At 41.0% G+C, this 14292-nt stretch overlaps 1 protein-coding gene across 4 annotated transcripts in view; it reads right to left on the reverse strand.

Moving 5' to 3' along the window:
- Nucleotides 1–14292, reverse strand: part of LOC126260151 (sideroflexin-2) — a 178645-nt gene that overhangs the window by 39814 nt on the left and 124539 nt on the right. For all 4 annotated transcript variants that reach the window (XM_049957410.1, XM_049957406.1, XM_049957409.1 and 1 more), the window contains exon 6: nt 13488–13554. In XM_049957410.1, coding sequence (XP_049813367.1) covers nt 13488–13554 — 67 coding nt within the window. The remainder of the gene's footprint in view (nt 1–13487; nt 13555–14292) is intronic.

Raw genomic sequence — 14292 nt, forward strand, 5'->3', positions numbered from 1 at the left:
TACGAGCCACGAGATAAGGGATTGGGACCAGGGGTTGTGTAAGGATGGACGAGTATATTGTGCAGGTTCGGTGGACGGCGGAATACCACTGTGGGAGGGGTGGGAAGGATAGTGGGCAGGACATTTCTCATTTCAGGGCACGATGAGAGGTAATCGAAACCCTGGTGGAGAATGTAATTCAGTTGCTCCAGTCCTGGGTGCTACTGAGTTACGAGGGGAATGCTCCTCTGTGGCCAAATGGTGGGGCTTTGGGAGGTGGTGGGAGACTGGAAAGATGAGGCACGGGAGATTTGTTTTTGTACAAGGTTGGGAAGATAATTACGGTCAGTGAAGTCTTCAGTGAGATCCTCGGTATATTTCTAGAGGGACTACTTGTCACTGCAGATGCGATGACCTTGGGTGGCTAGGCTGTTCGGAAGGGTCCTCTTGGTATGAACGGGTGGCAGTTGTCGAATTGGAGGTACGGCTGTTGGTTAGTAGATGTGATATGGACAGAGGAACTGATGTAGCCATCTTCAGGGGTGGAGGTCAACATCCAGGAAGGAGGCTTGTTGGGTAGAGTAGGACCAGGTGAAGCAAATGGGGGAGAAGTTGTTGAGGTTCTGGAGGAATGTGGATAGGGTGTCCTCATCTTCGATCCAGATAGCAAGAATATCATCAATGAATCTGAATCAGGTGAGGGGTTTAGGATTCTGGGTGTTTAGGAAGGATTCCTCTAGATGGCCTGAGAACAGGTTGGCATAAGATGGTGCCCATAGCCCATTGGCGTACCTCGGATTTGTTTGTAGGTAATGCCTTCAAAGGAGAAGTAATTGTGGGTGAGGATATAGTTGGTCATGGTGACTAGGAAGGAGGTTGTTGGTTTGGAATCCATCGGGCATTGGGAAAGGTAGGGTTCAGTAGTGGTAAGGCCATGGTCATTAGGAATGTTAGTGTACGGGGAGGTGGCATCAATAGTGACGAGCAGGGCACAGTGTGGTAAAGGGTCAGGAACTGTGGAGAGTCAGTTTATATTTTAAGTTAATAACTTTTTTAGATTATACTCATTTTCCTTTCATCAACAATTCAGTGATGAGTTTATGTAAACTATTCACATGTACAGTTGATAGCAATTATCTATGCCTTTATTCACTGAACACACACGTTATCTTCAAATGCATTCAGCTTATCTGCCATCCCAATGTAAAATTAAAATTTTGACATTTTCAAGATATAGTTTAACTAACTGACTGAGGAAGCTTTAATGTTGAAGTAAGGCCCATGCACAGTCTACTGCAGAAGTGAAGTTCTCAAAATGATGGTTGTGGCTTTTATATTTTCTAACAGTTGGCAAGTAGAATGAAAATGACCACAGCAGTGATTGAACTATGCATCCAAGCATCTCCTGGAATCTGACTAGACTGACAAACAGAGATATGGAGCTCACCAAATGGGTATTGATTTAAATCTAAGGGGAAAGTTGAAAATTTGTGCCACACCAGGATCTGAATACAGGTCTCCTGCTTACTAGGCAGATGCACCATCCGGACACAGGGGTCACCGCAACTGCACACACTACTTAATGTGGCCCCTATCAGACCCGAATTCTCAACTTTATCCACGCACTACTAATGTTGTGCCCCTTGCCCATTACCCTCATTACTCGTAGCATTTCACCGATTCCCATAAGAGATTGAGTGCCTGGTGTGCATCTGCACTGAAGGAATCACTGGTGGGTAAGTGAGCAGCTGCGATGACCACTGTGTCAGGATGGCACAGTGGCCAGCACATCTGCCTACTAAGCAGGAGACCTGCACTCAAATCCCAGCCCAGCACAAATTTTCAGCTTTCCCCATTGATTTAAATCAACGCCTACTCGCAGCCGGTGTCTCTAATTCCTTTGTGAATTACAGAATGGTGATCATAATCTCCCAAAGCGCCTGACAGTGATAACCCACACTGATAGAATAATCGTCAAACAGAACTGTCGAGCACATTGAGAATCATTTTTAACAGTGTTACTGCTAAACAATGCCTCCCAGTACAATTTTTAAACCTTATTTCAGTTACAGAAGTCTCCTCTGACAACATGTGCTCATTTTGATAGTTAAAAAAAAAAAAAAAAGGGTTTAATATTGGTCTAAAATTTTTATAAACTTTTCTTCCACTGGCCTATTCCTGTTTTTTCAGTCTCTTTCAGATCTGCCTCATTATTTCCTTTTTTGTGTTTTACGCCCTGTGCACACTTGCTTTTAGTCTACAAAAATTTATAGCATTTGTAAATTTAGAGAAAGCTGACTCAGATACAGTTTTACAGAGAATACTCTTCCGCACTGTCCCCCTACTTAGCTTGCATTTATTGTGAATCTTTTGTGCAGCAAAAAGTCTCAAGCACATGGAAAAAACTGCAAGTGACTCCTGTTGTTGTTGTTGTTGTTGTTGTTGTCTTCAGTCCTGAGACTGGTTTGATGCAGCTCTCCATGCTACTCTATCCTGTGCAAGCTTCTTCGACTCCCAGTACCTACTGCAACCTATATCCTTCTGAATCTGCTTAGTGTATTCATCTCTTGGTATCCCTCTACAATTTTTACCCTCCATGCTGCCCTCCAGTGCTAAATTTGTGATCCCTTGATGCCTCAGGACATGTCCTACCAACCGGTCCCTTCTTCTTGTCAAGTTAGGCCACAAACTCCTCTTCTCCCCAATTCTATTCAATACCTCCTCCGACACATAAAATTAGACTAATGTATAAAGAGCAAGTGGAAAAAAAGTGCGAGTGACTCCCGTGTATAAGAAGGGTAAAAGAAGCGACATGTGAAATTAGACTAATATTTTTAAGGTTTCGTATGCTGCTAGATCTGGTAAAAGAACTGGCACATAAAATTACAGACTAATAGCCTTAAGGTTTAGTGTGCTCCTAGAACTGCTACCAGTATATTTGATCAACATGCAAGTATTACATAAATGCTGTGTGAACTCAGATGGGAATCCCTGGAGGGATTACGATGTTTTTCTTGTAAAAGACTAATGAGACAATTTAGGGAACTGGAATTTGTGGCTGACTGCTGAACAGTTCTGTTGCCACTAATGTACCTCTTGTGCAAGGACTGGAAAGACAGCAACAGAAATCAGGGCTTGTATGGAAGCATATAGACAATATTGGGCTTCAGATACAAAAAGTTCAACAAAAAACCCATGCTGATGAAAAATAACCAAGTAGCAGGAAAAAGAGACTAGTTAACACGGGAAATAAGACACCTGAGCAACATTGGACGGATTATTTATTACACTGATGAGAGTTTGTGTGGTGCAAATCATTCCAGAAAGTTTGGTTGGGAGGAACAAAAAAAGCCTTATGCATCATAAACTGTATGCAATTATCACAGAGGAAGTGTTCAAGAGTGGAATGGCTGGAAAGGAGGAATTCAAAAACCATCCAGTTCTGGAGAAAGGATTGTAATGTGCCACATTGGGAACAAGGATGGATTCGTGCAAAATGCTGGCTTATGTTTCGTTGGGCAAAAAGGAGATGCAGATTATCATTCTGAAATGAGTGCCAGACAACATAAAGAGTGGTTAAGGGGTGTTCTCAAAAAATTACCAAACAAGTCTGCGATTGTTTTAGATTCACATGATGATAAATCCAGTATCACAAAATTCATCTATGAAATGGAGAAAGGATTCTGTTATTGAATGGATGGAAAGCAATAATGTAGAGCTTCTGTCTAAAGCCACATCATATCATATCAGGAATTTACTAAAGCTGGCCTACTGGAACAAATGGCTCTGAGCACTATGGGACTCAACTGCTGAGGTCATTAGTCCCCTAGAACTTAGAACTAGTTAAACCTAACTAACCTAAGGACATCACACACATCCACGCCCGAGGCAGGATTCGAACCTGCGACCATAGCGGTCTCGCGGTTCCAGACTGCAGCGCCAGAACCGCGCGGCCACTTCGGCCGGCCCTACTGGAACACATGCAACTGCACTTCAAGGCACAAGAATACCTTTTGGAAAGTACGAGGGCAAATAAGAAAGTCTTTGCCCCTATTTTTTTTTTTATAGGTCAAAGTAAGATACATAGAAGTAGTGACAAATGTACATCCTATTCTATGTACCTTACACTACTTTTCCACATAGTTCTCACACCAGTTCACACATTATAATAAAATGGAACACCTACAGTCATTATTATGATGTCATTTATTGTATAGCTACCAGTTTTAGTCCTTCAGTGCACCATCTTCAGGCCTTAGCTGATGCTGAGGGGTTAACACCATCTGTATACACGATGCATCAGTGGCGAACATCTATAACTGTTGCAGGTAATCTGCAAAACCAGTTTCAGATGTTGGCCACAGCCACATAGTGTATGTGGATGGTGTTAACCCTCTTAGCATCAGCTAAGGTCTGAAGATGGTGCATTGAAGCACCGAAACTGGTAGCCATACAATAAATGATATCATAAGGATGGCTGTAGGTGTTCCATTTTATTACATAAGTGAACAGCTGAAGTCCCTCAGGCCTCCAATCACAAGGAAGGACATACAAAAGGTTCACACATTTATCCCATCGCAGCACTAAATTTGAGATGCCCCTGTGATAGAATTCATCCAGCTGACTATGGAACCACCACCGGACTGCTGCCTTGGCTTCATCATTACTTGTGAATCGCTGCCCTGCCAGGAACTTCGTCAGTGGTCCAGAAATGTGGAAATAAGTAGGAGCAAGGTCTGGACTGTATGGTGTGTAGTCCAGAATCTCCCAGTGAAATGCCCACAACTCTTCAGCATCTCTTACTACCACGTGTGGTCTCGCATTGCCGTGCAGCAGAGTCACATTGTCCACATCCAGAATCCATTGGCATCTTCACCTGATGGTAGCCCTCATGCATGAAACAATAATTATCGGCATTGGTGGTTGCACCTTGTGGCATGAAATCTAGCAGGAGTGGTCCATGGCTATCCCAGAAGGCTGTTGACATCACTTTCCCAACAGATGGCACAGGTGAGCCTGGATGTTTCCACACCATGTTCTGTTGCTTGGATTCTGATGTGAAATGCAGTACCCACATTTCATTGCAGTCCAGGAAACCTTCACCCTCCTTGGAGCACCATTCCATATGATTCAGTGAAGACATCATTCCCCTGTCTTTTATAATGTCATCCAACTGGTTAGGCACCCACCGACATGAAATCTTCCAGTACGGTAAGGACCCATGAATGATGTTGCAAACACCCTCATATGACATGCCAAGCTCCCAGGAAATGGCCATGATGTGCACAAGCCAATCTGCTTTCACTATTGCATCCACATGGAAAATGTTGACATCAGCTAGTGATGAACATGGCCTCCCCAATTGTTCATTGTCATGCAAAGCTTCACGGCCTGTGTGAAACTCACATCACCACCACCACCTCACAGTTCTCAAAGTGAGACAATTTTCTCAATATGCGGGCTGCACGTCCCTGTAGATCTCGACAGGGGTTCACTCCTTGCATCACAGAAAATGAATCATGCTTTGTTGCTCTAACACCATGGGTGAGTGAGGCACAGCTACCAACATTTACAATTACAGGAGTGCCTTACAGTGGAGCTACCGGCAGATAAGGCTGGCACGAACCAAGAAAGGTCCAATGCTGGGAATAGATATGTCAATTTCGCATTTACAGTCATAATTTGACTAAAAAAATAGGGGCAAGGTTTTTTGATTTGCTCTCGTATACTGTGGTCAAGGAAATTAAACTTCTGTCGTTGTCTGTAGCGCTCTGCACATTGAATGCCACTGAACTTATTTGGGCATTTATTAAGAACAAGGTAGCAAAAGAGAACAAGAATTTCAAAATAAATGATACTTTACAGTTGTGTCACTCCACACTGGAAAGTGTTCCCCAAAGCAATTAAGGTAGGTTTTATTTCAGCTATCATTCTGTACTGCAAAATTTATTCAAGCTAATTGACTTTCCAATGTACTGTCAAAATGTGCTATACAAATGTTCATTTATTGTGATCTGCATGCATATCAAGCATTTGTTGGCAATTTTCCACATTATTTCTCTCTATTTGCAACAAAAACTGAACACGGTAATGCTGTACTGGGATGCGGCTACGAAGCTGCCATTCTTCGCTGATGGCGCATTACAACAGTGGTCGTATGGTGGTGCGCTGGTGTGACAACTATGCTCCCCCACAGTCTCGCATATATTGCAGCTACTACCACAATTGCTTTACAAACTCTTAACTAACAAACAACAGGAGTATTCATTAGTAAAGATACATGAGGTAACCAACAAAAGCTCTTTCACAATAGCTACAACAGTAAGCTCCATTGCAGCATCTTACAATTGACATTACAGTGATGAAACAAGTGCTCAGAAAATAACAAAAATCCACCTGTAAGTAGAACAAGGTTGTACAGTGGAAACCTGCTTTTAAACTTTTCAAGGGACTTTAAAAATACAGTGTAAAAAGTGGGAAAATGTAAAATGTGGGAAATAACATTTTAAGCTGTAAAACTTACATACAGGATACCCCATGGCACGTTACGTATGATATATATACATAACAGGCATCAAAAGACTTGTCAGGGGCTTGTTTATTATCTAATGAAGGTTTATAATCTAATAAAAACTGCTGATGTAACTGGAACTGATAACTGTCTGGGAAGTAGGAATGTTTGACTCAATTTCATATGTCATAATCAATATTTCTGAAAGCCTGCAGCTGTCAGTCATTATTTAAATAATGAAATACAGCACTAGACACGTTTTTTTCATGCTTAGCGATAAGCGTTTCGAAAAATTTTTCAGCAAATATGTACATAAGTATTATGTGTGTTGTTTGAATATGTGTGATTTTGCATCTCTATCACCCCCCCCCCCCCTCCCCCTCCACAAACACACGTCGTTTGTTTGTGTAACATAGCAAAAAATACATACGTAAATACTGTACTTGACAACGAGAATACATTCTCAGAACACATTTTGCTCAGCATGAATGAAATACGTAACCGGTGCTGTGTTTACACTAAAAAAACATTTGAGCAACTCGAAGTGAATGATGGTATCAACTAGCCCTCCAAGTGGCCATATGCTGAATCACACTAAATATGGTTCGACAAAGGTGTCACGATGATCACAACAATCACGAAACTGCATTTGCGCAGTAGAGACAGTTAGTAAATGTTAGTGATTGGTCATGATATCTTCATTCAAACGAACCTAATTACTCTCATCAGCTACCATGCCAAGTGAGTTTAGCAGCGGCGGGAGACATGTTACGAATTGTTCCAACCTTTACATATTTACCAGTTCAAATCCGCTGAGTAGAGTAGAGTGCCCTGGTGTCAAGAAACTTAATCATGTAATATTTTTAAACACTACTGGATGGCCAACATCACGCCAGCGTCGTTTTTTCTCCACAAATATTTTTTTGTAATACATAAATCAATAAGAAGGAAAAGCAGAAAGGTGGAAGGAGTATATAGAGGGTCTATACAAGGGCGATGTACTTGAGGACAATATTATGGAAATGGAAGAGGATGTAGATGAAGATGAAATGGGAGATACGATACTGCGTGAAGAGTTTGACAGAGCACTGAAAGACCTGAGTCGAAACAAGGCCCCGGGAGTAGACAACATTCCATTAGAACTACTGATGGCCTTGGGAGAGCCAGTCCTGACAAAACTCTACCATCTGGTGAGCAAGATGTATGAAACTGGCGAAATACCCTCAGACTTCAAGAAGAATATAATAATTCCAATCCCAAAGAAAGCAGGTGTTGACAGATGTGAGAATTACCGAACAATCAGTTTAATAAGCCACAGCTGCAAAATACTAACACGAATACTTTACAGACGAATGGAAAAACTAGTAGAAGCCGACCTCGGGGAAGAACAGTTTGGATTCCGTAGAAATACGGGAACACGTGAGGCAATACTGACCTTACGACTTATCTTAGAAGAAAGATTAAGGAAAGGCAAACCTACGTTTCTAGCAATTGTAGACTTAGAGAAAGCTTTTGACAATGTTGACTGGAATACTCTCTTTCAAATTCTAAAGGTGGCAGGGGTAAAATACAGGGAGCGAAAGGCTATTTACAATTTGTACAGAAACCAGATGGCAGTTATAAGAGTTTGGACAAGAAGAGAATAGAAGCTTTCGAAATGTGGTGCTACAGAAGAATGCTGAAGATTAGATGGGTAGATCACATAACTAATGAGGAGGTACTGAATAGGATTGGGGAGAAGAGGAGTTTGTGGCACAACTTGACCAGAAGAAGGGATCGGTTGGTAGGACATGTTCTGAGGCATCAAGGGATCACCAATTTAGTATTGGAGGGCAGCGTGGAGGGTAAAAATCGTAGGGGGAGACCAAGAGATGCATACACTAAGCAGATTCAGAAGGATGTAGGTTGCAGTAGGTACTGGGAGATGAAGAAGCTTGCACAGGATAGAGTAGCATGGAGAGCTGCATCAAACCAGTCTCAGGACTGAAGACCACAACAACAACAACAACAACAACAACAACAATACATAAATCATGGGAAAATTATGAATATGTTGATGCAGAATTGGGTGCAAATTAACATTGTGGGCATAGGAAATTTGATGGGACTGATAAAAAATTTCATAAATGGCGGGAAAACATTAATTCTGGGAATGTAAAAGCAAGGTTATACTGTATTTTTTCCTAATTATGGTCTGATTTTTTTATGCATCCTTTAAGTTGACAAGAAAAGCTGGAAAAAGCATGGTTTCTCTTAAATATTACCATGTTTGTCACCCCCATTTCAACTAAGATGTAATATTCATACACTAAATAAAAGCAGACATTTCCACAATTTCAGCAAGGTATAACATATCGATGTTCATAATGCAGTGTGACCAGAATATGAGTGCAAAGTCAGGGATCAATAATGATGAATTGGATAATAACTTAAAGAAGGGATCAGTTGATAGAACACAACCTCAAGACTCAAAGAATCATCAATTTGATAATGAAGGCTGGCTGGTTGATTTGGGGGAGAGGACCATTGGTAACGGAGGGAAGTGTGGAGGGTCAAAGTCTTAGAGGGTGACCAAAGCTGAAACTCAAATGGATGTATGTGGCAGTAATTATGCAGAAAAGAAAAAGCTTGCACAAAATAGATTAGCACGAAGAGCCACATCAAACAAGTCTTCAGACTGAATGTAACAATAGCAACAGCAACAATACAACAACAATAAGATCCAAGCATGTTTCTTTATCTCACTTACTATATTTGGAGCACATTGTTGACTTTTGAAAATGCTTTCTTTACAACAGCTTTTTTAAAAGTTTTTCAAGAACAGAGTATTACTAAAATGAGAAAGACAAATGCAAATTAAAGCTCTACATTAGACTGTTCAGGTGGTAGAGATACAGCTTTTGGTCTTCAGTGGCATACAAAAATTAAGTTGGTTTAAATCTTCTGCATTGTGTTCACTTGTCTAAATTCTTCTTATACACTATCTAATCAAAAGTATCTGGGCACCTATTAGTAGACATCAACATGACATGTGTCCACACTTCACCTTCATGATGGCTTGAACCCTGCTGTACCATTAAATGGCAGTAAAACATGTGTCTGAATGTCTGTGGAGTATTGGCAGCTCGTTCTTCCTCAAGAGCCAAAACCAGAGAAGACAGTGACTAATTTATTTTATTTATTCTTCACAGTTACAGCCTGTTATCTGGGAAGCTAAAACAGGCCACTAAAAACACATTTTCTTGGATAACAATAAATTTATATGTTACTGTAACTATTTATTTCTAGTGCTTCATCTTTACTTATACAACTAATCCTAATACTACAGAACCACAATAAAACCCTTAACTAGTTACGGAACTACTAAAAGCATTTTTTTGTGCATTTAACCTGTAGATGGTTGTTTCAATTACTGAATCTGCCCTCATACTACCCCAGTCAACAGTTATTGTCTGCTGGATTCATTGGTCATTGGGCAGCACGACAGAGTGTTACAGTATAACAAGCAATTCTACTATTTACTGTTACATCTTCAGAGTTCACAGTTCCACGATCAATTGCTCCAACGCAACGTAAATTCTTGAGGACCAATTCATTTGGTGGTCGCTGACCTCAATCGTCTTCTCTCCATTTGCAGCGTATATTGTCTAGCCGGAATAACAGCATGCTGACACGTGCTTAAGTGCCTTGTCAAGTCTTCCTCGGCTTTCCTGGATGCTGCGGCTGCAGTACTGTCCAAGATGCGACAGACTGACTTGCTCCACAGTGCCGCTTTTGGATCCACCATCCGTAATGCCTGACGGCCTTTACCCACTGCATCTCCATAGAGCACACAGTCACACAATGTGTATTCTGGCATGCCCACACTGCTATCATTCATCTGTTTATTGATTATGTAAAGAAAAGTGGCATACAGGCCATGAGCGGTCAGGTAATGTATCAATCCCTTCAACGGGTTAAGAAATCTCATTTTCAGTCCCTCCGTGATTTTAGGAAGAGATTGGTGTATTCTACTGCCTGTGTCTGATGTCTTCCATTAATTTTGCAACTGCTGTAATCTTTTATTAACTTTTTTTGCATTGGTCTCAGTCCCTTCGTACTTTCATTTGATGGTCTTTCTTTAACCAGTATAGCGGTCCTCTTTTTTTCCATTTCCAAGTCCAATGGGCATATTCCTACAATTACTAATGAAGCATCATTCGGGGTGGTGCAGGAGGCACCCGTTATTCTTAGTATCACTCCTTGTTGAACTCTTCTCACTAATGAGGATGGCTTTGCTAGATACAATCTATGAGCCCAAATGCTTGTACCATACTCTATGACTGATGATACTCTGATTGTTTTCAAGGGAACTGAAATTACCTATCTGCAATGGTTATAATTTTATTTGTCACTTTTGAACATTTACTTCCTACTCCCTCTATATGATGTACAAAGTTATGAAATTCATCCACAAGTATCTCTATACATACCATTAATGTGAGTATCTCTAGATATACCATTAATGTGCTTCTTCTAGTCATCATTTTATTTTATTTTAGGGTTCCCTTCTACGTTCCCTTTCAGCAGTAAGTACACACATTTAAAGGTGCTAATGACAGTCTGACACTTCGACACCATCCCTCAAGTTCATGGAGCACCACATTACGTTTGTCTTCTATAATTCTTCTGGAATCAGCTTCCAATGAACAGCACATCATTTGCAAATACTACCAGTCTGCTTATGTTACTGCTATCATGTAACTCGTGTAAGTATGGGCTGCAGTGCTACATCCTAAAACTCTGGATCACACACTGATCCCTGCAGACAGCTTTTTGTTATTGTCTTCATTATTTTATTTTTCTGGTCAAATTAAAGGAGGACATTCCCTGCAGCAATAGTCTCTCAGGAAATTGTACAGTGTTCATGGGCATACCAAATCTCTAAGGTAACCAAAGACTAATGGCCACCAAAGGTAACTGAAAGTGTCTGCAATATCGATTGCCATCATTAGTATCTGTTGCTAGTGAAATTGCCTTATTACTTGTACCTTCAGTTGACTTGGCCGTTCTAACCCTGTGTGATGAGGGATCATCCTGTGTTGTAGTCTATGATCTTTTAATCTCTCACATAATAATTTTTAAAATATCTTGCCAAGAATTAAAAGATAAATTCGTCTGTAGGAGTTGGTTGTCACTGGATCCTTGCCTTGTCCTTTACTCGTTAACATCACCTCAGCATTCATCCATTGTGCAGAGACCCTTCCTTGCAAGAAAGGATCATTGTACGGTTTGCACAGGCAAATATGTAATTGGTCACATAGGGTTTCTATTATAATAGCTGGAATCACATCCAGTTGTGGTAATTTTGTTTTCTTTTTCACTCTCTTAAAATTATTTGCCTAATTTCTTTTGTGCAAAGGGATACATACGTTTATTGTTTCTATAGTCCTCCCGTAAAATTGTTCATAATCTATGCTGATCTTCTGTATCACCTTCTTCTCTGTTGTCAGGAAGCAGTGTTTCCATAGGCAGGGAAGTTGACTGCTCCCAATTTTCTGTTACTGTTTCACCATTTCTTTTGAACATGGATAAGACTATTGGTGATTGTATTTTCTTGGAGACTATTTTATACGGTATGTCCAGGGATCAATTTCTAAGTTAACCTCCACAAACTGTAGCCACTATCCATTTTTGTTTCCCATAACTCTTCCTTAAAATGTTGTTTAACAATCTGTATCTACACAAGAAGGTAGTGATGTCGGATATTGGGGAATGGAGCAAAGTCAATATTTTAACTCATCCCAGAGGCATTCCATTGGGTTCCAGTCAGGACACTAGGCAGACCAGTCCATCTCAGGAATGTTATTGTCCACAAACCATTGCCTGACAGATACAGCTTTATGGAACAGTGCATTGTCATGCTTATACAAACAATCGTAGTCTCTGAACAGTTCCTCTATTGTACACAGTGCAAAATGCTTTTAAATGTGTTCATATTCTTCAGCAGTTAATGTTTTCTTAAGTGCAATAAGAGGACCATACCCTAACCTCAAGAAAAAACCCCGTACCGTAACACCAAATCTCCCTACTTCACTGTTAGCAGTACACATGATGGCAGGTAAGGTTTTCAGGCAGTCACCTAATGCAAAGCCTCCCACCACATTTCCGTAGGTGACAGCATGATTCATCACTCCAAATTAGCCATTTCCAGTCATCCAATGCCCAGCAGAATCGCTCTCCACACCACTTCAGGCATCACTTGGCACTGACTACAGAAATGTGTCGTCCTCACAGGAGCTGCTCGTCCATTCTTTTTAACTCCCTATACACAGCCACTGTGCTAGCTGTTCTGCTAGTATTTCTCTGTAACTCACAAATGATTCCTTCTGCTGACTTCACGTGGTTTTTTTGTGGCCTCCCTCGGCAGTGCTCAACGGTTTAATGGTAGTTGTTCCTTCACTTTTCTACTACTCAGCCACATCGACGACAATCAATCTGGTCAGCTTAAGAAGGGCTGAAAGCTCCCAGATGGACTTGTTAATCAGGTGACATCCAGTGACTCGTCAACATTGAGGACACTGAGCTTTCTTGAAGGACTAATTCTGCTGTTACTGCTTCTTTACTGACAACACAACACTCTCCATCTCCTTTTATACGTCTGACTGCACGACCGGGTAACTGGATACTTTTGATTGGGCAGAGTATATTGTATTTCTTTCTTGAGAGAGAGAGAGAGAGAGAGAGAACTTACAGTTATCTACATCACTGTTCCACTATTTTCAGATTTATTTCAGTTTTGTTAGGAAGTGTCATTTTATAAAAAATATTCATTTCATGTACCTTAAAGACTGTTTGCATTTCCATATTTTGTTACCTACATATTTCCCAAATTTAAAGCATTCCCTGGTCTAAGAAAAATGGCGACATTACTTGATCTGTTGTTTTAATAACAACATAATAGACACAATCTTGTAACTAATTTGGTTTTATTAGTAACTGAATAAAAGAAACTTACTCATGCCTGGTGCACACATCACAATCCGAGATATGACAACCTGAGAAATCCCTTTGGCAGCTGCAACCTGTAATAAAAATTATAAAAGCTGCTTATCTGAGACATGATAATTAACAATCAGGATTCTCAATGGACATTCATTTCTTTATAGCCACTCAAACTATCAAAACTCCAGGTTTGAATATCAACAATCCTAAGAAAAGGACAGAGTGCTGCTCACCATAAAGATGACCCTTTTGAGTTGCATACAAGCACAACAAAAAGACTGCTACACATTATAGCTTTTGGTCAAAGCCTTCTTCAAAAAAGAAAAACACACGCATTCATCATGAGCAAGCACACCTCATGCACATATGGCTGCTACCACCGGCAGCTCTGAGTGGAATGTGACTGTCATATGAATAGCAATCTTGAGTGGGGTGGGGAAGGGGAGTGATAGCAGGGTATGGTGGGGGGAGAGAAGAGTGGGGCTATAGGGACTACAGACTGCCAGGCGCAGTGTTTGGAGATAGGGAACGGGTGGTTGAGGGGTGGAAAGGGGAGAGGAAAAGTAGAGGAGTGGGAAAGGAGAGGAGCAGGGAGGGGGAAAGGATGGGCAGGTACATTTGCAGAGGGCATGCAATGAGAGGGTAAGGGAATGTGGAAAGAGAAGAGATGGTAGGACAAGGGAGTGGAAACTGTTGGGTGGAGGGTGTGGGGACAATGGGTTACTGTAGACTGAGGCCAGGACAATTTTTGGAGTGGAGAATGTACTGCAAAAATAGCTCCTATCAGTGCAATTCATAAAAACTAGTGTCGGAGGGGA

The sequence above is a fragment of the Schistocerca nitens genome, chromosome 5 (genome assembly GCF_023898315.1).
Source record: "Schistocerca nitens isolate TAMUIC-IGC-003100 chromosome 5, iqSchNite1.1, whole genome shotgun sequence".
NCBI lineage: Eukaryota > Metazoa > Arthropoda > Insecta > Orthoptera > Acrididae > Schistocerca > Schistocerca nitens.